The 25,286-nt window shown below is 41.4% G+C and overlaps 1 protein-coding gene across 5 annotated transcripts in view; it reads left to right on the top strand.

Moving 5' to 3' along the window:
• The window catches only part of LOC119653869 (UDP-glucosyltransferase 2-like), a 201,106-nt gene extending 188,742 nt beyond the window's left edge, over positions 1-12,364 (top strand). For all 5 annotated transcript variants that reach the window (XM_038058978.1, XM_038058987.1, XM_038059003.1 and 2 more), the window contains 2 exons: positions 11,412-11,851; positions 11,918-12,364. In XM_038058978.1, coding sequence (XP_037914906.1) covers positions 11,412-11,851; positions 11,918-12,191 — 714 coding nt within the window. In that variant the 3' untranslated portion in view covers positions 12,192-12,364. The remainder of the gene's footprint in view (positions 1-11,411; positions 11,852-11,917) is intronic.
• Positions 12,365-25,286: the final 12,922 nt, after the last annotated feature.

Below are 25,286 nucleotides of genomic sequence, written 5' to 3' on the forward strand. Positions count from 1 at the left end.
GTTACACTTACTCCACAATATTTCTCTAGGAGGGCAGCTAGCTTTACAGCAGTTACGGCATTATCCTTTCGAATTTGACGGAGAAGAAAGGACTGATGTCTGCGAGTCAGAAGCATTCGATTCGGATTATGCGATTTCTTATTGATCCTGCCGCTTGATTTGTATATTTTGATTATGTTGTAAACCGTCGTATGACTTCTTTGAACGATTGTTGCTATTTCCCGGAGCGATTTCCCATTTCCCATGCAAATTAACGATTAATTTTCGAACATCGTTTGATAACTCTGTTGACTTCCGACCCATTTTGATAAATTTTGAATAGTATAACTAATTATGGAAAATAAATGTAATTTTTATACTTAAAACTATTCTCTAACTCGATACACAGCCGATCATTAACTAAAGCATCACAATCTGTGCAAATTGTGCATTTCCTGGAAGCGTACAGTGTCGCACCATTAGTGTTCTAATACGAATTTTGCTTCGACAATAATGATCTATAGCCCATTATGAAAAACCGGTTTTGTTATTTTAAAAACTTTTATGTGTTAAAAGTGTCTTAACTCAAATGCAAATAATTAGAAATATAATTGTGCTAAAATCATTTAATTTTCTCGTAGAATAAACCATTTTTCTGTAAAATCATAGGTGTTCCAATACGAATTTTGCATACTGTACATGGAAGCCCTTCTTTAAATTCCAATTAAATTTATATCACACACTGTATGCGTGGAATTTCATAGTTCCCATATGTCCCCCAAATTTCGTTCGGATCGGTTTATCGGTTTTGGAGTAAATTGCGTGTAACAGACAGACAGTGAATCGAATACCAGTTTTTAAAAGCTACAATTGTTTTTAAATTTTTTTGATGATAATACGCAAAAGTTATTTTGAACTAATCGAAGCGTACTAAGTGTCATTTAGCGACAACTTTTTGCATCACAGTTCAGGGCAATAATGCTGAAATTAGCACTCCCAGAAATTGGTAGATGGCTTGCTCATAATCAATCACTGAGCCTCCATTGGCGCTCGCGAACCTCGCAAAGCCCGTGACGACGCGCAGTAAATGCCGTTCTCCTTGCATGTGAGCGTTTAACTGCCAAAGGGGAATTTAAAGGCAGTAATTATTTAGGAAATACTTTATATATTTATATGCATTGTATGCAATATGATTCAATGGAATATTCTCTTTGTTCTTCAGCTGATTTAATATTTCGTCTCAAAGTCTTGAAGTAACAACGCGAAGTGCGATCAAAAACTGACATAACGATCGTTGTTAGAAGCAAATCTCAAACGGAACGTTTCACGAGGTTACGTTATTATTAACTTTATTTGTGCAGTCACCGTCATAGAACGTACTTCAAGACCTAAATTTTGCAAAGATGAGTTGCTGCGATTTTTTTCGGATTTTCGATTGGATAGGTTCTGATAATGAGACCTGTTTCGCTTTTTGGTCAACACATTTTTAGTACTCACTCCCCTGTCTTTTACCCAATACAAGAAGGAAGATAATTTTCGAAAAAAACTAACTGAGCCCTTTCGTTTGATACCCTACATGACCATATTCAGTTAAAAAATTACTGCCCCTTTCGAATATATGAGGAGTCCCCCTTAAACGCAATACAAAATGATGCCACTCGTCGCACGTGTAACGGTTCACAGACCACATATTCTCACCAAAGTTCGTGACGATAGCTCCAGTCCTTTTGGAGTACATCTCATGTATCAGACGGACAGACAGACAATGAACCCATTTTAGTAAAGTTTTGTTTCACACAAGCCCTTCACAATGTGATTTCGAGGAAAACGCATTAATATTTCGGGCTAAAATTTCTAGAATATACTCCCAACATATTCTGCTTTCAAAACATATACAAAACCAAAACCATCACATAAGAAAACCACATTAAGGGGAGAAACTACATTAGAAGCCTTATTATTATTTTCGAGTTATCACAATCTTGCCAGATGGCGGATTTCACTTAATACTTGCACTAAATGCTAAACATTTAGGCTCGGACGATCCTACCTACTTAAATTATAAAGGGGCGCTAGTGGTAGGTCAATGGCAGAATCCGTGGAGAACTCCCTGCAACATTGAGCACGTATGCAGAATGATGTACTTCTGCATGGTTTGAACCAGACTGTGTGAAAGACCCAGGACATCAAGGGAAGCCGCGAGGGATTTAGATACAATACCTGTAGCTGACAATATTATGGAAACTACAACCACCTGCTCGAGACACCAAATTTCTTCGATTTCCCGAGCCAATGGCTCATAGTTTACCTTCTACTACAATGCCGGTCCTAATACATACTGTAAGCAGAACTGTCAAGTACTACAACCCGTTCTTTCATGATGAGCTTTTTATATAGCGACGTCATCCTGAATGGCACACATGAATCCCTCCATCTTAGCAAAGAGTTCCCCAGCATACAGCACACATCTGTTCGACAAATGCAAATCGACAAATGGCGGCCAAAGACAATTCCCATGTTTACCGTGCATTGCCTTTGACTTCCATGCATCGATCCGCTCTTGGTCCGACTTCACGCCACTCAGAAGATTGAAAGATCGATCCTTCAAGTTAAGTGGAGTCAGTCCACAGTCTGCCTTACAGACTCTCCTGGTCTTTGCTATAAAAATAAGCGCGCAACGAGGCGACATGATGATGATGTTGTGCCGCCACGTTAACCACACCCTTACCTCCGATGTCACGGGCTAAGTTCATCCGCTCCAAGGCAGAGTTTGGATGGTGCATTCGCAATTTGGACATAGTAATCCGTATTCGACGTTGAACATTTTCCAGATCGATTTTCGTCCACGGCAATATTTCGAATGCATAAGCCAGGGAAGGGATAACGAATATATTTAATGTACTTATTTTCTTCTTCCCCGTCGCAGGATTTCGGACAGCAGAACATCCTTCAGATCACCAACTCGAGCATGGGTTCTTTGCAGAATTCCTAAGTACTTGTAGAAGTCTGTCTCGGTTATAGCTCCGATGTAGAGGTCACCAATGCTATGTCCGGCGTGCGGCTTGTGATGACCTTTGCGGATTTCTTGGAACCGACACTCCACACTTCGCACTGATATGGTATGCCACCCTTACATGACTGTTGCCAAAAATTTTATTAATTTCGGATCAATGTGATAAAGATGTAAGACATCGATTAGCCAGGTATGCGGGACGCTATCGAAAGAATTGGCATAATCGATATAGCAATTAGAAGTTTCTTTGGCGTCTAGTTGCGTGTCCTACAACTACCGAGTCGATAGTGAGTTGCTCTTTGCGACCCCTTGACCCAACTCGGCAGCTCTTCTGCTCCTCGGACAGAATGTTGTTGGTCTCGAGGTGCGTATTGACCATTCCACTAATAATGGACGTTATGAATTTTTTGAGGGTTGGTACGCAGGTAATCGGTCTTGTGTCTGCGGGGTCCTGAACCGTGTCCTTCTTAGGGATAAAGTAGGTAATCTCCGCAGTGAGAAAAGGTGGAAATTCTTCCGGCCGACTCATGACCTGATTTATACTGTATGCCAACCGACTGTGTACGCTAGTAAATTTCTTATACCAGGAACTCTGCACCCAATCCAGACTTGGGCCCTCCAATTCTTCGAGCTGTTTATGGCTCGTCGTGCTTTCTCCTCGGTAACATCCACAAAATTCATGCCAGATGTTGTGGCATGGCGCGTGCTCTCGGCGGTTATCCACTCAGCATGCTAGGCGGGTAATACCCAAAGTCCACCACAGTATTCTTTCGCTTCCGTTACCAAAAACTGTATTCTGTGGACGCTGGTATTCGCTAAGAGATCTGAAAAAGCTCGGCTGGTTCCTTGTGTATGTTGCATTCTCGACACTGGAGTGACTTTCACCATACCGTCGTAACCAACTGCATACGATCGAAAATTACTGCTTTAGTGTGTCCACAATTTCAACTACGGGTGTCTCACTGGTGATGGCATAGTTTCTGTAAACCCTCTGCACTTTATTTCTCACCCGTCTGCTGGCAGTGTTGATCTGAATCAACCTAGCAATGTCCTGTCTTAGTGAGCCCCGCCGACGTTCCAGACGAATTTTCCATGGTGGATCTCTTTGGTCACTCAAACCAATAATGCGAAAGCGAATCTTCTGAACGTGCAATCTGACAGCCGCACTACAATACACAACTGATTGTAGTTGCGGCAGCATCATATTAGCACACAGTCGAGATGCAATCTCATCATTGATTTGAGATAGAATTCTCGAAGTTGCTGCAGATGCATGGAGCCTAGGAATACCAAGTCCCGAACCTCAGCGGAAACCTCAACTGGACTGTGGAGAAGAGTGCTTCGGCGAGTACTGAAACTGTTGCCTACAGTGCGGTGTGGTTTTATTGACCCCGCCACCTCTGGCCCCAACGACTCTCGAGTACCAGTCTCCGCGATGACCCGTTCTAGCACAAGACTATGCGCTGACTATGGGTGACTGACTCTGGGAAGCACTACTAACCTGCATTAGTTAGGATAAAGGAAATATGTAAATTTAAAATCGCCGTTTTTCTTTTTTTGCTTCGGCTGAGTGTGAAACCCTAAACCCAATAGGCCCATAAGTACAAAGCTCTGATTAAAAGTTATTTATGAATCAACAAAAGATTTTAATCTAAGCTAGAATCGAACCTGAGTCCCAATGAGTCTCTAGCTAGCACGCTTCCACCACAACGCGCACACCACTATGCCAGTCCCTTCAATATACACTAGCTCAGCTCACAGCCGTCGGTCAGTACATTTAGTAAACGGCGTATTCTCGTATATCAAGGCAAATGAACAAAGGAAATTACCGCAAACAAAGGAACTGATTAAATAATTGGCTAATTTATGGAAAGGTACGCAACAGATACACACCGCCACTCGTCACTTGCACTAATTCACCAATCCGCACAGTCTTTTATCGATTTTCTTCGTTGTCCTCTTCGATTATATCAATTTCACCAAGTTATTCGCGGGGCGATATGAAAAATGCACCTGCCACTGTTGATGGTCGACGTCTGTCTGTCTGTCCTTCTGTCCGTCTTTTTTCTTTTTTTGAGGAGGTGGAAATCTTCAAAACACTCTGGCCTGGGCACGCCAGAGTATGGGATTTTCACCCACTAAAACCACCCCCATCTCCCCTCCTACCCTGTGGAACCACCTTTAGATATTACATCACGGAGCGGAGTTAGCTTACTTTAGCTAGGTCTCCTTTCCTCTACCCGCGGGGTTCGTAACCGCGTCTTCCTCACTTCTTCTGCTTTTCGCAGTTTATCCTGGATTACTACGATCATGGAATAGATCGCATCCCAGTCTTCCTGACAGGCTACCATTGAGGGGACAAAATTTTCCGGTGATAGCACTTCACCTGGAATTTCCTCTAGGTTCCTCCTTTCTTCCACGAACCTAGGACACTGGAAGAAAACGTGCGCTGGGTGTTCTGGGACCCCGCAGTTTGGACAATTAGGCGAGATGTCCAATTTAAACCTATGCAGGTATTGAGGGTATCCTCCATGGCCAGTGAAAAACTGGGTGAGATTATAATTGATCTCCCCATGCTTTCTTTCCAGCCACTCCCCGATGGAAGGGATCAACCTGTAAGTCCAACGACCCCTTTTTGACTGGTCCCATCGCTGTTGCCATCTGCTTATGGATCTCTCCCTTTCGGATTTTTTCACCTGAGATAAGGGAAAGATGGACCTGGTGTTATAAATGTTCATCATTTCGGTTACCAGGATGTCAATCGAAATCATTCCCGAGATGACGAACGCTGCATCCTCTGAGACGGTCCCTAAGGCAGAACATACTCTTAGGGATGTCCTTCTCTAAACCGTACTCAGTTTATGTGTATTGCCTAAAACCTGCAGTGTTTTTCCCCAAACTGGGACTGCATACAGCATGAAAGAGCTCACCACCCTGGCTATGAGCAGCCTGCAAGTATGCCGCGGTCCTCCGACGTTCGGCATCATCCTTGCCAGAGCCACACTCGTGGTGGATGCTCTTCTACAAGTATGCTCTATGTGCTGTTTAAAATGAAGTCCTCCGTCTATCATCAGCCCCAAGTATTTGATGGCCGGCTTGGAAGTGATGATATGATTCCCGATTATAATGCAGGCGTAATTTCTTTTGCGGCGCTTAGTGATGAGGTCCGTTTCCGTCTTTTCCTCCGCGAGTGCTAGTCCAGCACTCCCTAACCAAGCCTTAACAACACTGACCGCTTCGCTTGAGTACAACTCAGCATCCTCGAAATGCTTTGCGACCACAACCAGTGCTATATCATCGGCGTAACCCACCACCGTGACCTCCTCCGAAACCGGAAGGTTGAGTACATCATTATACATGATGTTCCACAGGAGTGGGCCCAGTACAGAGCCCTGTGGGACGCCCGCGGAGACAACGTACTCTTTGGGTCCATCATCGGTATCATACCAGAGTGTCCGCTCTTTCAAGTAGCTATCGATTCCAATTGGCCGAGTTAAACGCATTCCTCACATCCAGGGTGACCAATACACAATATTTGCTGGTACAAGCCCTTCTGTGAATTGCATTTTCCGCGAAGCCAGTAACCATTTTGATGGCATCAATGGTTGATCTGGCTTTACGGAACCCATACTGCCTATCTGAAAGGCCACCTTGACTCTCGACAGTTGGGAGTAGTCTATTATAAATAACCCGCTCCAACATTTTCCCCATAGTGTCTAGAAGACATATGGGTCTATAGGAGGACGGTTCCCCTGGAGGTTTGCCAGCCTTAGGCAACAGCACCAGCTTCTGCCGCTTCCATGGTGCAGGAAAGATATCCTCCGACATGCACGTTTCAAATAGCTCCACGAATATATCCGATCTACATTTGACGGCAAGTTTGAGGGCCTTATTCGGTATGCGACTGCAGATCTCCAGCAGCTCGTCCCTGGTAACTGGCGGAATCGGTGTCACATTCAAGGGGCGCTGGAAGGTGTCAATACCCCCCTCTTGCTGGGGAAATAACCCTGGATTATTTTCAACAAGAGTATGGGGCATGTGATCTGCGGAGACGATCGGCTTCTGAATCGTCCTGTCATGATTTTATAGGCCACGGATATATGTCCGCTCCCGAACAGAGCTCCTTAAAATATTCCCTCTTACTCCGCTGGATGACGAGCTTGAGGTTCTTGCGAGCTTCCCTATAGGCATGCTCCTTTTGCCCCTGACCGATCCTACCTATTGCCCTCTAAGCCGTTTGTCTGGCTCTGTGGTAAATCGATCGAAGGCTGGCAAGTTCACTATTCCACCAATAATCTTCTAGTGGGGAATGAGCATCTCCTAGGCATCGACGCGTCACATGCTTTCGAGATGCTCTGTGTGACATGGAGAGCTCTATCCGTAGAGGTTCCTGCTTTGCTAGGCAAGTCCAAGTCACACCTCCATGAATGTCTGCTCATCCATCGCTTTGGCAGACCATCCTGGTGTCCTTCTGGATTTCGGCTTCCGGGGTACGGGTCTCCTGCCTTGTGACTCCGTCCTTAGTTCAAAGGCGATTGCCTGGTGGTCGCTGTACGTGAAGTCCTCGCTAACTTGCCAGGACATATGTGCTAACGCAGGGCTGACAAAAGTCAGATCTACAATTGAACGATTTCCCCCTTTCCGATAAGTGTTTACATCGCCTTCGTTGGCCAGAACTACATCCAACTGGGCAGATGTTTCTAATAAGCATCGCCCCCTTGCGTTAGTCTCTTTGTTGCCCCACTTGATAGCCTACGCATTAAAGTCACCAGTTATCACCTTTGGACTTCGTCCCCTTGCGTAATGAACAAGATCGTCTAGCAGGGCTTCAAACTCAGGTAGTGTGACGCTCGGTGGGGCGTAACAGCTATATGCGAATATACCACTTATTTTTGCCCACACAAAGCCTCTAGCCCTGACCCATGCTATATTGTATGGCTTGACGACCGCACGCCCATATCACCGCTCCACCAGTCGAATCTGTGACCCATACACCACCGTCAAGATTTCTGTACGGTTCATTAATGATAGCAATCTCCATCGCGGATTCGTAAGTGGTCTGCGTAAGCAAATCTTGTGCGACCCTGCAATGATTAAGATTTATTTGTATTAACCTCATTTTTTCACTGGATCTAACGCCTTCCTAAATTCCGGGCATTTACCACTTCCGGCCATATGCCGGTTATCCGTTCCCTCCTTTTCTTCGCACAAAATGCATTTGGGGTCCCTATTGCACTCCTTAGCAATATGTCCTTTTTCCCCACATCTGTCGATCGGACCGATCGATGCCGCTAGTGCATGCCTTCGCGAAGTGTCTAAACATTAGGCATTTGAAGCACCTTTTTAAAGAGATCTGTTCCCTTAGTAGGCAAACAACCCATCCAATCCGAACCTTCCCCACGGCCAACAACTTCTGCGCTGACTTCACTGGCAGTCGCATTGTGGCCGTTTGAGTACCGCCATAAGCTTTTCTTGGGCTCACGATAGATTCTTCATCAATTACTCCGACTTGAATTGTTCCTTCAGGGCAGTGCAGATCTCTTCTCTGGATGTTACCTCATCGAGATTCTTGCACTGTATATAGACCTCATATTTTTGGGAACGAACCGCGACACTCTCCCCAAGTGAGTTTATAACATGGTTACGGAAGCCGTCGGTTTTTCCCAAGCTCGATTTTCTCAGCTCAAACATGAGATCCCCCTTCTGGGTCCTCCGGATTTTGCTGACACTTCCGCCTAGGTCTTTTAGGTCGGGGTCAGATTTCATCTTCTTCAGTATCTCCGTATATGCTAGATGTCCTCTGCTGGAGATTACAATTGCCTCCGGGCGAATTCGCATCTTCGGTTTCTCGTCTCTTTTCTTGTTCACGACCTTAGTCCAACCAACGTTCTTATTTTCTTTCAGTTTCGGTTCTCTAGCCGACTTTCCTACTTTTCGTACTTTGGGTCCTTCTGAACTTTTAGTTCCTTTTGTTGGACTGGTCAAGACCCCTTTCTTCCTTTTTGGGGCCTGTTGATTCCGCAAAGCTTCCCCCTCCTTGCCTTTCACTCTTTTACTTGAGCGAAGGTCGATGACTTTGTGCTTGGGTGTCACTTGGGTCGCCTGTGACACTGTTGAGGCCCGGATGTCCGGCTTTTCCTTAGGCTTTTTTATTTCTTCCTGTGACCTATTGTAAAACACCCTGATGGCTCTCACCATGTTCTGAATGGCTTGGTGCACGTTGTGCTTGCCCTTGATGAATTCGAACAGCTCAACTATTTTAGTCCCAAGCTGTATAAAAGGTAGTTATTCTGGATCAGGGCTATGTTCTCGGTGAGTCCGGGCCAGATTGCTCCTTTTACTGACTCCTTCACCTTTTTCAGTTGCTGAGATCCCATGAGCTTTCTCTTTTGCCGGCTTTGATATTGGAGGAGATCGTAAAATTGATAAGTTTCTCCTGAATGGATCAATTTGCTGCTGTTGGAGTACCTCTTGATCAAATCCGATGGGTTTCGAAATCGCCTTTTTTGGCCAGCTATCTCCTTTTAGCCCATCATTCTTTGCCTTTGTAATTGGTGTTCTTGGCAGAGTTGTGCTTCGTTTGAACACCTCCTTCTCCAAATCTAAAACACTTGTAGTATTAAATGCAACGATGGCCAAGTTGTCTACCACCGAGGCACTGCGGTCGAGGGATATGCTCTCTCCCAAAAGCCGCCGGTACTGGGGTTCCGAGCCCCTACACCGTAACTTTACTCCTTCTTAATTCGTCCATGTTGGTTTTATTTTCTCGGTGTCCTTCGCATAGCCATTTTGGTCCACGCACCAGAATTGAGCAAACACTAGCCCATGCACAGTCAGAAAAGAAAAATGCATGAACATATATTTACACATCAATAGGTATGCCCAAATCCGCCAGCTGGGGTCGCGCCTGATGGGAGATCTGGCCACTCCTCATAGGTCCTTCTGTCCGTCTGTTCGTTCGTCTGTCTGTCCATCTGCCTGTCTATCCTTCTCTCCGTCTGTCTGTCACACCCGATTTATTCAGAAGGGGCCAGACCGATTGTCACGAAAACTGGTGAGAGCGTGGATGTGTTGTTCGCTTTACATTTTGGCGCCATTTTGTGTTAAATTTAAGGGGGGCTCCCCATACATGTGAATGGAGGGTGCAAAATTTTTTTTTATAAAATGTGGTCATGTGATGTATCAATCGAAAGGGCTCAATTAGTACTTTTCGAAACTGGTTCCATGTTTGATTTCGGGGGAAACGTAGGGGAGTGGGGGCTGAAAATATAACCATCAAAAAGTGTAACAGGTCTTGTTCTCAGAACCTATCCAACCGAAAACTGAAAAAAATCACAGTGGTGCATTTCTACGAAATCTAGGCCTCATCCGGTTCCGATATCTCGACAAATAAAATAAATAATAGCATATTTCCACATTTTAGAAATTTATCCGGCAACCCCCCTTATGTTCATCCCAGGAGTACAAAATATGGGAATAAGGGATAACATACTGCACAGTTCGGTCAAGTTTGAAGAAAATCCAACTATTATTAACAAAGTTATAGGGGGTGAAACTTTGCCATTTTTCGTGAATTTCGTGCATTCTACAACGTGCATGACGTCCACATCACATATCAATTCGTCAATGCCACACCGAGAGGAGTTCGTATGAATGGGGTCGTGTTTGTATATGAAGTATGTAGGTATATAGTATACGCTTGCTAATGAAGTTTGCGGGTAGTGTTTAATTCAGATAGATATATTTGTACATTAGACCAACCGTACTTAATATACGTGCTATATATGTACATATGTATGCTTTTGTGTCCGAAGTAAATCGAAAATATGGGTACGATCAATTTATATACGTGCATATAACATATATGTACAGTGTTCGGAAATAGGTAGTTTGTTTGTTTTGGATGAAGATAATGTCTATGGCGTATGTCTTGTAGTTTGGAAAAATGTGAAGGATTATGTTGGATTTGTAGCTATATAGGGCAACAAACACAAAACACACAAACCAGACCTTTGTGTGTCTGATATCTGAGGAAGACTCATTCATTTGTGTGAATATGTCTGAGATATTTGTCTATTTGATGTCAGACACACACATTTGCCTGACACAAGTACAAATGTTTGTTTAACGCAGAGGTTTATCTGAAACAGTCATTTCTCCGAGGCAGACATTTGCCTTACACGGTCATAGACATTTGTCTGCCTATTATCTTGACGGCGCCAAACATTTGCGTTCACCTGAAACTTTTTATACTTGAATCGTGGAGCTTCCCGTTTTCTACTAATTTACGCTACTTTCGTATAAAATAATGGAGTAGTGGGAGATTACTGATAATTCCACCGTAAATTATTTAATCAACATTGCACAAATGCATGTATATATGTACGTATGGGTTTGATAACATGATTTCATTTTTCAGGAAATTCAACATCTTCTCGAAGGTGCTAAACACGGAGTTGTATATATTAGCTGGGGATCAATGATTCGCGCGGAGTCCTTACCAGTGGAGAAACGTGAAGCTATTCTTCATGCAATGGGCAGGCTTCCGCAAACGGTTCTATGGAAATGGGAGAATGAAACAATCCCGAGAAAACCATCGAATGTCCACATTCGGAAATGGATGCCACAACGTGAAATTCTCTGCCATCCTAATGTGAAAGTCTTTCTCAGTCACGGAGGCCTGATGGGCAGTTCTGAAGCTGCATACTGTGGGGTTCCTGTGATTCTTACTCCAATGTATGGAGACCAATTTTTAAATGCAGCATCTCTAAAGAACAGAGGAATGGGTATAATTTTGAACTATGAGGATATTACAGAAGCAAATATTTTCAGAGCTGTGAAACAACTTTTGGAACCTAGGTACACGTACCCGTTAGTGTATATATTTTTCGGTCATTTAAACTAGTCTTTTCTTTTAAAATCCAGATACCACGAAAACGCTAAATCGATTTCATTTGCATTCAGGAATCGACCGCAGAAGGCTTTAGACACGGCAGTATGGTGGGTCGAATATATGGCAAAAACTGAAGGAGCTCCACTTACAAAATCAGTCGCAACTCACATTTCAAGATTTGTTTATTATTCTTTGGACATCTATGCTTTTCTCATTGGCGTGCTCTTGTTTTCAACAGCGATTTGGATATTTCTTTTCAAATGGTTCCAAGGAAGATATAGAGAAAGAAAATATAAAAAAGATTAACTCTTTAAATATCATACGTGAAACTAAGGAAGCAAAGTAGAATTGGTTTCTATACCTCCGAATTAGATTTTTAAATAAGTTAACTTTTTTTGCGCACAAATGAAGATAGATGTTCAAAAGGCATTGTGCTACTTTCTATTATCTAAAATAAATAAAAGCAATTTGATTGAATATACTAATTTTTTGGAGACTGAATTAATGAAAACTAGGTGTTCTGTTTTATTCGCATATTACAGTTATGACCTTTGTAAGAGATGGTGAACAATATACAGCTATTATCCGTTCCTTATCGGCTGCACTTCTACTTTGGCTTTAGTCGGAAATTCACCATCCCTAGTGTACCTATCTTTCTTCGCTTTCCAATTGTGACAATATCGTTTCAAAATTGAATACTTTTGTTATGGATTTAGATGGGGCAGATAAAACAGCACATACATTTGAAATATTTCACGGCGCCTTTTTATTGATAAGACTCTGTTTTATTACTGTTTGAAAATATTGTTTTAAATTATTTGAATACACAACATAGTTTTATATTTAAAAGGGTTTTTGTTTTACTTCTGGTTTCTTCCCGATTATAATTTTGATATTATAATGCGAGGTTAGGGATAAGAAAATATAATTATGATCAAATTAGCTGTGTACTTGTGGCGCAGCGGGGTTAACAATATTCGAAATTTATTTCGAAGGTTGTATGTAATAAAAGTATTTAAATTATGAAATTAAATAAAGTTTTTATGATTAACTTCCCTCTGCGGTTTTAACCCATAAAAAACAAGTTTGTAGACTTTATAAAATGGCCTTGCGAAATCTAGAAGCTTGGCACGATCGAAGGCATATTTATCGCTACCAAGCTGTACTCGAGAGGAAACGGTTTGACGAATCGCGTTGCATTAAAGGCTTGCGGGAAGCTCAAGATTCACTCGAAATTGGCGACAACCAAGAACTCACCCAATTGGAACAAGGAAAAGCTGCGACCTCGGCCGGAGTTGTTAAAGTGCCACCGGAGGACATTTTGCCCCTTCCTCGAATTCAGGCCCTAACTAACGGCCTTGCACGCTGGTGTGTCTGCAATTTTTGCAGAATTCTACTACCTTCCCGGTGATATTTGCATATTTTCACCCAATTCGTGCTTCAAATCTTGTGTGTCGTCAGCGGCGATGAGAACATGAACTAGGTGCGACTGTCCGGTCGTCGAAATTGACTGCAGCCAGTTCGGTGAGACAAACTCAACAACCAGCTGACTTCAACGACGTCGCCGCAGGGAGCCAGAGCCGCCGTCAAGTATCAATCACACGCTTAGGAGCCCCAACCTCATAAAAGAAAAAGCTGGCACTTCAAGCCACCGAAGGAAAAATTTAAGTTTTGAGTATTTATTAGTATTACTTAATTTTTTTATACAAATAATTTTAAACCACCGCAAGACACATCATTGATACGCTTTTAGAAATTCATCGATGGAGTTCCGCTCTTGTGGCGAGTTTCTTCTCATTTTCGTCTGGGCATCAGTTTCGCGGTGCGTTGTTAGTGTGTTCGTTTCGCTCGTGCGGGCATTTGTGGGTGCGGCCTGCAGCGGTCAAAGTAGGACCTTAGAGAATTCGGTATCGCCTCGAGTCGGAAAATCGGCTTTAGATATGTCGTTCGACAATAAAGACGCAGGCCCATCAGATCCTCATTCATCATTTTGGCGACGGAATCCGGAACTGTGGTTCGTCCATTTGGAAGCGCAGTGCCAGATGTCCGGAATAACGGCGGACGCGACCAAATTTAACCACGTAATTGTAGGTTTACATCAGGAGTCCATCCTCCTGGTAGCCGACATTGTGAAATCGGCCTCCTATACACTGTTGAAGACCGAGTTGATCTAGCGCCTGTCGGTAAGTGAGTCAGCTAAGTTGAATCACTTGCTGACAAGTTTGATGTTGGGCGATTGTACTCCCAGCCAATTGCTTCGCGAAATGAGGCAATTGGGTGGGAGCAAGATCGACGTCGACTTGTTAAAATCACTCTGGCTGCGACGACTGCCGGAAGGCACCCAAGCGGTCATCGCGTCCGTCTCCGGTTCTTTGGAGGCGCTGGCAGCTGCGGCCGATGAGTTGCACGAGGTGCATGCGCGTCCAACAATAGCGATCGGGTAACAGGTCTTCAGAACAACCTACGGACCTAAGCATTTGTTGGTACCATTGCAGATTCGACGAAAAAGCCACCACATGTACGATCACTTATAAATTCGTGTTTACCTCAAAAAACTAGGTTCGCGGACTGTCCTGACGACGGCCACCCAGAACCCAACGCCACGTCGCCTGACAATTTATGGCCCTCTCAGCAGGCGCAGTTATCTTGTAGATACTGGTGCGGAGGTTTAGGTTCTTCCCGTACCCCGCATCATCGACTATTCCCTGAATTTTTGAAACTTGCGGCGGCAAATTCCTCGCGTATTAACACCTACGAGTACAGGCAAGTGGACGTGAGTTTTGGCTTGCGTAGGACGTTCCCGTGGCGATTCATCCTGACGGATGTCAACTTCCCCATTCTAGGCGCAGAGTTCTTGTGTCACTATGGGGTGCTGCTGGACTTGCAGAACAGGTCCCTTATAGACTCCACAACCAACCTTAATTCGTCAGGCCAAATTGCATCTCACCCAAGTAACAATCTTCCCGTACTTTTGGAGGACATTACTGGCTCTCGTCTTCGGACACTCCTCCAAAAACCCCGACAGATTAGTACCGAATGTAGTAGGATGAACCATTGATCCACTCGGTACTGCGAAACCTCGACCTTCTGTTTGTATATTTGGATGATGTTTTGGTCGCTTCCTCCTCAGAGTCTGAGCACTTAGCCCATCTGGGCATGGAGGCTCCACAGACCGTCGTTATCAGGTTCATAACTGAATTTACGACAGTGTCAGCTGCGGCGCCACCGCCCCCAGGAGTACCCTCCAGCGTGGCCCCACCTGTTCCCAGAGTTTCGACAAACTTCCCGGTTTTCACACACACATAGACACGTTCATTTTGTATTTATGACACGTGAAGGATCAAAGAGCTCAAAGCCCCCCCCCCCCCCCCCCACATTCCTGAGTCTTGCTAGCACAGAGGCGTGCAAGAGCGTGTCGACCGAGCACTTTGAAGGAGTCTTTGCGGGCGGACCTTCACGGTCAATTTCGCCAACTTTTTAGGATTCCTCTGCCCTCTAGGTCATTGTCGGCCACTTAGGATGATCGTTTGATCCTCTTATTTCCCACAAGTTCATTACACATTACAAAAATTTTTTGCGATAAACTGGACACTCGGGATGACGAGAGAGATTTTTATCGATTTGCCAAAAACCGAAACGAACGCACACAGGATATCGAACACTTCTGTTGCATTAATATAGATAGATGGCATGAATACTTCGAGCAGATTTCAATTGAAGAATTTGCTCATCCTCCATTTCCACAATCATTGCAAATATTTGGAGCAGCTCCACTTGCCAGTGCAACTGGTGCTCAGAGGTGACGGCGAGGAAGATGGGGCGGCAACCTTATAGGCCAAACCAAAACCAAGTGGTCGAAGAGAACCTCCATAGTGGTGGCACCGGGAGATGCTGTAAACACTTTGGTTTGCCGGCCGTGATTCAGTAGGCGAATGCTCCAAAGACCTAATCAGGGCGATCAGACCCGAGTCTGGACGGGGACTCATCTGAAGTGGCAAATTGGTCACGAAACCTTACCAGGGGTATACTGGTACCATGAGAACCGGGAAAGCCCCTGGACTCCCATACTTCGGGTGAACTCCTGTTGTATGTGAGGACAGCTCGGTTATTTGCGGTTGGCCCCCCTAGTGGGAGTTTCATGGTGGTTGTGGTTATGCTCAAGCGAGAAGAGACCTTCGGGCCTCGACGTGGTGTTGCGTATCAACACGGGTGCCGTACTCCATAGTTCGGTAGAGATTTAGGTAATTCTTGCATCCACCAGTATGAATGCTAAGCCATGCACTTGGTATAGACTGGTACCATTGTTGCTTGTCTCAGCGGGGCTCTGACTGTGGTCACAAAATCAATCCGTGTCTTAAGAGGACCTTAGGATTAAGTCTCACGACAGGTGCCAACGTAAAACACTATGGGCTTCACTGCCAGTGCAACTGAAGTTGAGGAGGGTTAGATCCAGAGTTATTCAGGAAGGTAAAGCACCATTTGACTGTCAAGAAAGTACCACAGTTCCAATATGAAACAAGTCGGGAAACCAGAAGCTAGACGATTCAGCCATGAAAGGTTTTGTGTATTTCTTTTATAAAGAGATTTGAGTACGCATTTATCCCATTAGTATGTAGCACGTAATATATGCATATATTATGTGAAAGTATCCACTTTCAAGTGATATTGACATTCAACATCTTGAATTTGCACAGAAGCGACAATTTTGACCTATTATAACTTTATTAGTAATAAAGTGATTTTCACCCAGATTGGTTGGACCATACTCTATGCTGTAGCCTACATTGCTGCAAAATCTCGTGATTCTAGGGTGAACTTAAGGGGGGTTTTCCTGCCAAATACTAAAAATTATAGTAATGTACTCTTATTAACTTTATTTGAGCATCGGTATGGAGGGTATTTCGGAGCCTAGGCACCATATAGTGGCAGCCTTCTGATTTTTTTCATATTTTTCGGTTAAGTAGTTTCTGAGAATGGGTCCGTTAAAAAAATGATCACTTTCAACCCCCCGCACTCCTTACCTTTCCAAAAAATGTCAAAACTAACGGCTTCGGAAAGTACTAACCGAGACCTTTAAATTGATACCCCACATGACTATATTTGATGATAAAAAATTTACACTCCCCTTTTGCATGTATGACGACCCCCCCCCCCCTTAAATTCAACGCAAAAGGATGTAACTCACTATATGCGTGAGCGTTCACAGTTCCCACCTTCCCTCCAAATTTGGTGTCAATCGCTACAACCGCCTCCGGGAAAAATGCGATAGATAGACAGACAGACAGTAAAACCGATTTTAATAAGGTTTTGTGTTTACACAAAACCTTACAAAGAAAAGTAGTCCAGCAGAATGTTCAAATTACCGTCCGATCCGATTACTTTACCACACCATGAAGATTTTTGAACACATTCTTGACAACCGTATTTGCGGAGTCGTTGGAATAACCGCGAATAAAGTCGGATTTGTCAAGAACTGCGGAACTATTGACGCAATACACGCTGCGCGGTTACTCATGGAGAAACACCGTGAAAAGCATCGCCCTCTTTATATTGCATTTCTGGATCTAGAAAAAGCGTTTGACCGTGTGTCACACGAACTCATCTGGTATGCTCTACGACAACACTTAGTACCAGAAGAACTCGTGCGCTGGGTTCAATTGCTCTACAACGATCCGAAAAGTAAAGTTCGAGGTGTTGCGGGTGTATCAAAACCGCTTCGTGTGTCTGTTGGTGTTTATCAAGGAAGCGCCCTCTCACCACCCCTCTTTCTGCTTGTTATGGACATCGTCACACGGGACATCCAACCTCCAGCGCCCTATACACTGCTTTATGCAGATGATGTTTTCCTTGTGCCTAATAGCAATAATGATCTGGAGCAACTTGTTCAAAAATGAAATGATCGCCTCGTGCAACATGGTCCGACATTGAATCTGAATAAAACTGAATTTTTGACTACCGATCCCCATGAAACAAAAACACAATCACTGGACCCAACAATATCATTTTGTGAATACAGTTCCCCCAATAGCAACGGAATCCGTCAGCGGAATCCTGTACTGACCAGCTCTCACCAATAGAATACAGTTACTATTTACGGAACATTCCCATCTTTTTCATATGCTGCGAAGAATGAAGGCAGCCTTGAGTTGAGCGTGTTAGAGGAATCCAACATCAATTAATTTTAGTTCGGAACTCCGACAATTTAAAACACCGAGCGCGTCCAGACATCAAGAGAAGACACAACCCTCCCTTTCGTGTTAAACATGCATGATCGGCGATCGTCATTCGTGGGAAGATACTTCGACATAATTTCACTCTTCATCCACCACCTCTCGCATATTTTCGAACTTAATATTTCTTTGGAATATTAGCATCGATGTCCTTACATATATAAAAAATGCAGGGGAAACAAGACCCCGAAGGAGGAAACAAGTTGTAAGTGGGACACCCTCCCAAAAGGTTCTGTGTATGAGAGCGAGATAGCATGATCGAGCTTTTAAGCGTTCGTGCCATCTCGCAAGATCCGTCTCTTTTGCACTGCGGCTTTGGGTGGTAGGCTTCACTACGAACTTGAGGCGATTGGCTTGGCCGATGCAAATTTTGCGGTTATCATTGCTGACTTAGGTAATGGGACTAAATTTAATTGAAAAAGTTGGTTGATAAAGTGCAAATTTTTATTTTCATTATTAGACTCATTTACACATCATTCAATATTCTTTCTTTTGCTTTTAACAATATTTATATATATCTTTTCTACTATACATCTAAAATGTGTGCAATTCTCAATGTTCGATGAAGCCATTACAATTTTGGTGGATATAATTTAGCAAAACCTAGGGCGATAGCTACTGCCGCTATAGGTTTCACTAGGTTGAAAATATGGTTGATGATCATCGAAGACGATGATTTAACACTCGGTCGATTATAAGGTCCGCAAACGTTTTCTCGGTTAACGTAAATACATGTTTGTGACAGTCGCAGATGTTCAGCTTCAATGGCTGAGGGAGTGTGTTGATTTCTAACGCACAGAAATAGCACTTAACATAAATAAATTTGTGTATCGTCAATGTTTAAATTGCTGAAAGTTTTCAGACGATCGTATTAACGTTTTAAGTTTATCATTTTGACTGCGAATTTCCATTTTAAATGGCGTCTTTTATATTAATCCAGGAGTTGTTGTCAGATTTAAAAGCAAGCCACTTACCAAGAAAACGATCCCCCCGTCCTTTTTAAGAGCTTTTCGACGAGACGTATATCTGCTTGCTTAATTTGTAGTAATTCCAGTTCGTAGAACCGCCCTTTTATTAAATTTCCTTGATAAACTTTAAGAGTACGCGATTCTGTATTTTTTATCTGATCTACCCTGAATATTTCTGTTGACCAATTTGGAGTATAGCCCTTTTCAAAGGTATGTTTGTGCTTGTTAATTCATACATAATCACCTTTTTTAATTTCGGTATTGAGGTTACGTTAAACATTTATACACAGTTGATAATAACTTAATTTCATGGTACGATGTTTGGTCATATTATATTTCTTTATTACTCTGCCGAGCAATTTGATCCAATGGTAGTTCCTGTTTATACTGAATTCTTTCCCCATAAAATGCTTTAGCGTACAGTTAAATCTTTCTACAATTGACGCTTCCGAGAAGCTGTAGGTAGAGTAGTGATTGATCTCGATTTTTTCATCAATTGCATAAACGTTCTATTAAAAAATTCTTTGCCATCATCTGTCTGCAAACTTCTTGGTACACGTTTTTAGTTTAGAATTGCTCTTACCACTTCGGCGCCGCTTTTATTTTTTATTGGCGCCGCCAAGGCAAATTTCGAAAATGTGTCGATGTCTGTAAAGACAAATTTGAATTCTTGGTTATCAGTCAAAAATGCACTCATATCAATCAAATCTGCATGCCATAAATCATCTATACCTTCAATAACGACAATCCCGCGTCTAAAATGTCTGCGAGCCGGTTTATGTAACTCGTTGATAACCTGTCTCCTACTCATTTTTATAATAAATACGTATAAATAAATATTGACTTGGATTTTATTTTCATATTGATTGTGCCACTGATTTGTGCGTGAGATAAGAAAGTTTATTCTTCCGTTTACAATGATGTTTGCCGGTCCTTCAGGATGCGGGAAGAAGACATTTATAGAAAATCTTCTAAACAACAAATCTCTAATACAACCTCAAATTATAAAAATTATTTGGTGTAATGCGGAAAACATGTCCTACCTAACTTATCGTTTGCAAACATTGAATAGTTGGATTCCATTCCAGATGAGTTGACCAACATGAGAAATGAGCCGACACTAATTGTATTAGATGATATGATGTTGAATGCTTCTTCAAGGCAGGTGTGTGAGCTTTTCACAAAAGGATCCCATCAATGTGTTTTACCAAGGCAAATTCCGCCATGGTATACCACTTAATTGCAAATACTTAGTAGTTTTTAAAAGCCCGCGGGACAAAAGCCAGTTTCACCATCTTGGTAAACAGATTTATCCAGAGAATTGTAAAGAGCTAGTGAAAATACTATATAAAGATCACACAGAGGCCGTATCGTTATTTGCTGGTGGATTTAACTCAACGTACAAAGGAAGTCCTTAGATTTCGGACCGCGGGATAACTTTGCCCCCATATTATTAAAAAGTCTACTTTCAAGTCCTATAGGAGCAGTTATCTAAAATTAAATATTTAGAGAAACAATGTTCTTAACAAAATGCTTCTATTACCACCCGAGGTATACAGAAACTTCAAAGACGTTATTGAAGAATCAAACAGTCAGACTTTGTTTGAAAAGGCGATGAAAATATTGAAGAGTAAAAACCTTCCTGATATGAGTAAGTGGTATAGAAATAAGCTAATAAAATTTTTAAACACCAAGCGACGAGGTAGATATATTCCAGAACCAAAAGTCCACCCAGACAAAATTAATTTTCAAAGAAGATTTATCGACCCTGACATCACCAAAGAGGGAACTGTTCTTGAAGGAAGAGAAATATTTTGAGGCAAAGGGTGAATAAGTAACGCCACCAAGAAAATCCCTTTCACCTGCAGCTAAACGAGATTTATCAGCAGGCAGTATTGCAAAAACCTTCAGCCACTGAAAGTGCAGAAAACTAGTACAAGTAGATCAGGTACGGATGATTATAGGATAATAACAGCTGATGATGGTATAAAAGTAGACACAGTTCGCATGGACATAAGTCCCGGCGAAGTTGACAGAGCTATGGAGAGGTTAGAAGAGAAAGAAGAGGAAAATTAAAAAAGGAAGCAAAAAGGACCTATCAAAAAGACTACATTGAAACCTTCACGTCTAGATCCTGGTCAATATGAAATATCATTTCCAGTGAAAAAAACTGCAGGAAAAAGTGAACGTTTCAAAGGTAGACGGGAGCGAGCCGCTAATACCGGATTTTGATTGGGAAGGATATAAAGTAATAAAGATGCCGTCAATTTAGAAAGCAATGACCTTTATATTTTTCTTCTAAGCAATAGTTCACTGCTCTTTCGCCCTGATACCACACACGCATGTTTTCGAAATATATTACTAAGATTGTGTAAACTAAACGATGCCTGGTGTGTGCGAATTACAGAAATGGCAAAACGTGCTTTACCAGAAATAAACAAAGCTGATCCCACAGATTTGATAATTGTGCTGGACTTTGATGACTTTCATGGTTCACTTAACTGGACGTAAAAGCAGCTCAAACAGATAAGCAATGAAGATCGTTTAAATGACTTTTGAAAAGTTATACATATCCCTCTATTTAGCACTCTATTGATGTGATTATGGGTCAAATCCCAAGGAAACGAAGAATGTATGACAGTTTAGAATCCATTATTGTTTTTGAGGAGGTTCTAAAGGAGGGCGCACAGCAATGTGGTAGACTTTATGGGAAAAGTTCTTGGAGATATCTTAAATCAAGATAAATTGCTAATCAACAGGCTAAAGCTGCCATTTTTTCGCTAGAAAAACCCCGAATTTTACTTTTATTGTAAAGACGACGTTCAGCCATCACTAATCAAAATATTAAAGGCGACAATGTACATGAACTATGTAACTGTGAATTCGAACATCTTACCTGCGCATGAAAGTGTGTGAAGACAAATATTCTACCGGCAAACACATTTTGACTTTCACTCAATAACGCGGTGATTGGACAAGTACCGAACTCGCTGGTGCCGGTATGGTAGACAATGAGACATACACAGGAAAACGGTTGAAAAATTCATACAAGTTTAAAGGACAAGGATCAGTTTATTAGTGGAGTACAAGCACCAAACCAACCTCTAGATAAATGATTATAATCAATGACGCCATCCGACCACGTTAATCCATTTATGAATTTATTATTATAATCTTTTTGCCATGTACTTTTTGAGTTAAGTTCTTCCTTCGGGAACGGAAGTTTGAAATGCTACAAAACTGGGTTAATGGAGTCAGTGCTCAATGTAACTAGCTTTGCTTATTGTTACCAACTACAACTACCGGTTTTTGGTCGTATTACACTGTCTTTTCCGAATCTGCGATTCGAATTTTTAAAAATAAAAGAAGCATCCTTATTAATATTTAATATTTTTCTCTTTTCATTCTTGTAATTTAACTCTCTTAAAGCCGTATGTTCTTGCCTAAATGGAAAATTGACGATGTTTGCGTCAATCTCTATAATATCATTTGAAAGAATTGTTGAATTCAACTGATTAATGCTTGATATTAATGAAAGAATGTGTTCGCCATTTAGCTCGCTTACAGGGCTTAAACTAGACTAGACCATATATGTAGGTTTCTCATGCAGCGAGTTTGACAGTGAAATCTACATTGAAATTTTACTACCCTCCATAGAGTTTTTCACGGTTTCATTAACGAAACCGACCTTGCAAAATATTTTCCTCATGACCTTTAAACTCATTCAGACGAAGAACCATTTTCAACCCTTTAACATTAAATTTCTTGAAGCTGGTAAATTTTTTCAAAATTATTTCGAATTTTTTTATTAATCCTGCACCGACTTGATAATTTTGATTAGAAAACATTAAGTCAGAGTTGCTATTACAACGCGCATTCGCAATAGTAGTAGCAACACATATCGATAAAGTGGAAGCTGTCGATCCATTTGTAATATTGCTTATAGTTGAATAATCTGGCAATTTTACACACTTATCTAGAATTTTGAAAAATTTATGAAAAACTGCATCATCCTGATTTATTTTAAACTCCCAGGAACATTTAAGAAGAATCTCAAAAAACGAATTATTTTCTTCAATGTTATTGACACTTTTTGTTTTTTCCAAGTGGCTAATAACAGTACTCAACACTTCAAAACAAAACTCTTCACCCAAAACTACAGAATTTTGTAAAAGTTAAATTAAATTAGATGTGAAAGTAAGACAGGCCTCATTTTCGGAAACTACCCAACTCAAAAATCCGAAAAAAATCAGGAAGGTGGGCTTAGATGAAATCTAGGCCTTAAAATATGTCCCATTCCGATATCTGTTCAAATAAACTTACTAATAGTATATATACCAACTTTTAGAAATTGACTGGAAACCCGCCTTAAATTCATCCTAGGACTACCAGCGTAGAAACCTGACCATTAACACCAAAGTTAAAGCAATTCAAACCACCACGCCATTTCACCCGAATTTACTGCTTCTAAAGCCATGCAAATCAGATGCTGACGACATAATTAACGAGAATAACTGATATTCACCTGAAATATTAAAATCACATTTATAAAGAACCTACTTCTCCTCAGCCCCTTTTAAGGTTTTATGTAAAACACTTATGTGAAATCTGAGCCTAGAAAGATGTCCTATCCGATATATTCAAATAGTATATACCAACTTTTAGAAATTGACCGAAAAACCTCCCTTAAATTCATCCTAGGAGTACCAAATTTTGCACTGGCATAGAGGACAGTATCGTTCATACGCGTGCCAAGTTTCATCCTAGGCCATACAAGTAAGATGCTGACGTCATAATTAACGAGAATAATTGACATTCGAGTGAAATATTAAAATTCATTTCTTGAAGAATCCACCTCCCCCTAGCCCTTTTTAAGGTTTTGTGTGAATTTTTTCCTCAAATATAGTTAGGTAAGGTATCAGATGAAAGGGCTCAATTAGTGCTTTCCGAAGCCGGTCTTAGTTTTGGAATTTGTTGGAAAGGTGTGGAGTGCGGGGGGTCGAAAGCGATCATTTCTTTAAGGGGCCCATTCTCAGAAACTACCCAACCGAAAATAGTAGTAGTAATAGTAGTATATTACTATTAGCATTATCCCACCAGGTTTGGCGGGAATCACACTGTATGCGAACGAAGTTATAATAAGTCAAAATTGTCGCTTCTTTGTAAATTTAAGACTGAATGTAAATATTCTCTCATAATATATGCATATATTACGTGCTACGTACTAATAGGACAAATAAACACTGAAATATCTTTATAAAAGAAATACAGAAAACCTTCCACACCTGAAGCGGCCAACTTCCGATTTCCTGACTTGTTTTTTGTTGATATAATCACAATATCTTGGGCCTATGCATTTTTTATGCATCATTTTGCAAACCATGCTAAATATTGCAGTAAATCATGAGACAAGTATCTGTTGAATTTTGTTCGCAGGCATTTGGTTCCATAGTATTATGAAATTGTAGGAAGTTTGCATTTGCAGATGTTAGGCAATTAATTTCAGAGAATATAAAAATATCAGAAAGTTGCACTAAATAACTGAAAGAATAAAGGCATAAACATGTGCAATGTTTTTATTGACGAGCCACGTATCTTCATGAACACAATGTCTTAGGCCCATATATTTTGTTTTTTCTCTCATTTTGCAAATCATGCGAAGTGTTGCAATCAATCATAAGACAAATATCTGCGTAACTTTGTTCATAATCATATGGTTGCATATGTTAGTATTATGAATTTGTTGGAAGTTTACATTTACAGATGTTGGGTAATTAACTTTAGCGAACATAAAAACATCACAAAATCAAAAGGCGAGTATCAGAACATGATTTTTTTTCATGAATTTTCTGGATATCTCTATGAGAACATAATATTTTCATGTAGCGAATACATGTGTAGAAGGAATTTCTTCTGGAGGTAATTATCATTTGGAAGGCTGCATCACACCAATAAATCTATTTAACATTGATTTAATTTTATAATATTGATTCGATGCGCTTTTAACGCAAGAAAACTCAGCGCTAACTTTATGTTTGGGTTGCTATTATATATTTCCCTTTTAATTTGATGAAACAAAACAAATCTGTCTCTGAAAATGCAAAAAAAAATATATTTCTGAAGTAAAATTCCAAACTTCAAGTTTGGGTCGTCAGTATACTTTTCCTGATTTTCTTAAGAAAATATTTTACAATAGTTTATTA

Source organism: Hermetia illucens, chromosome 1 (assembly GCF_905115235.1).
Source record: "Hermetia illucens chromosome 1, iHerIll2.2.curated.20191125, whole genome shotgun sequence".
NCBI lineage: Eukaryota > Metazoa > Arthropoda > Insecta > Diptera > Stratiomyidae > Hermetia > Hermetia illucens.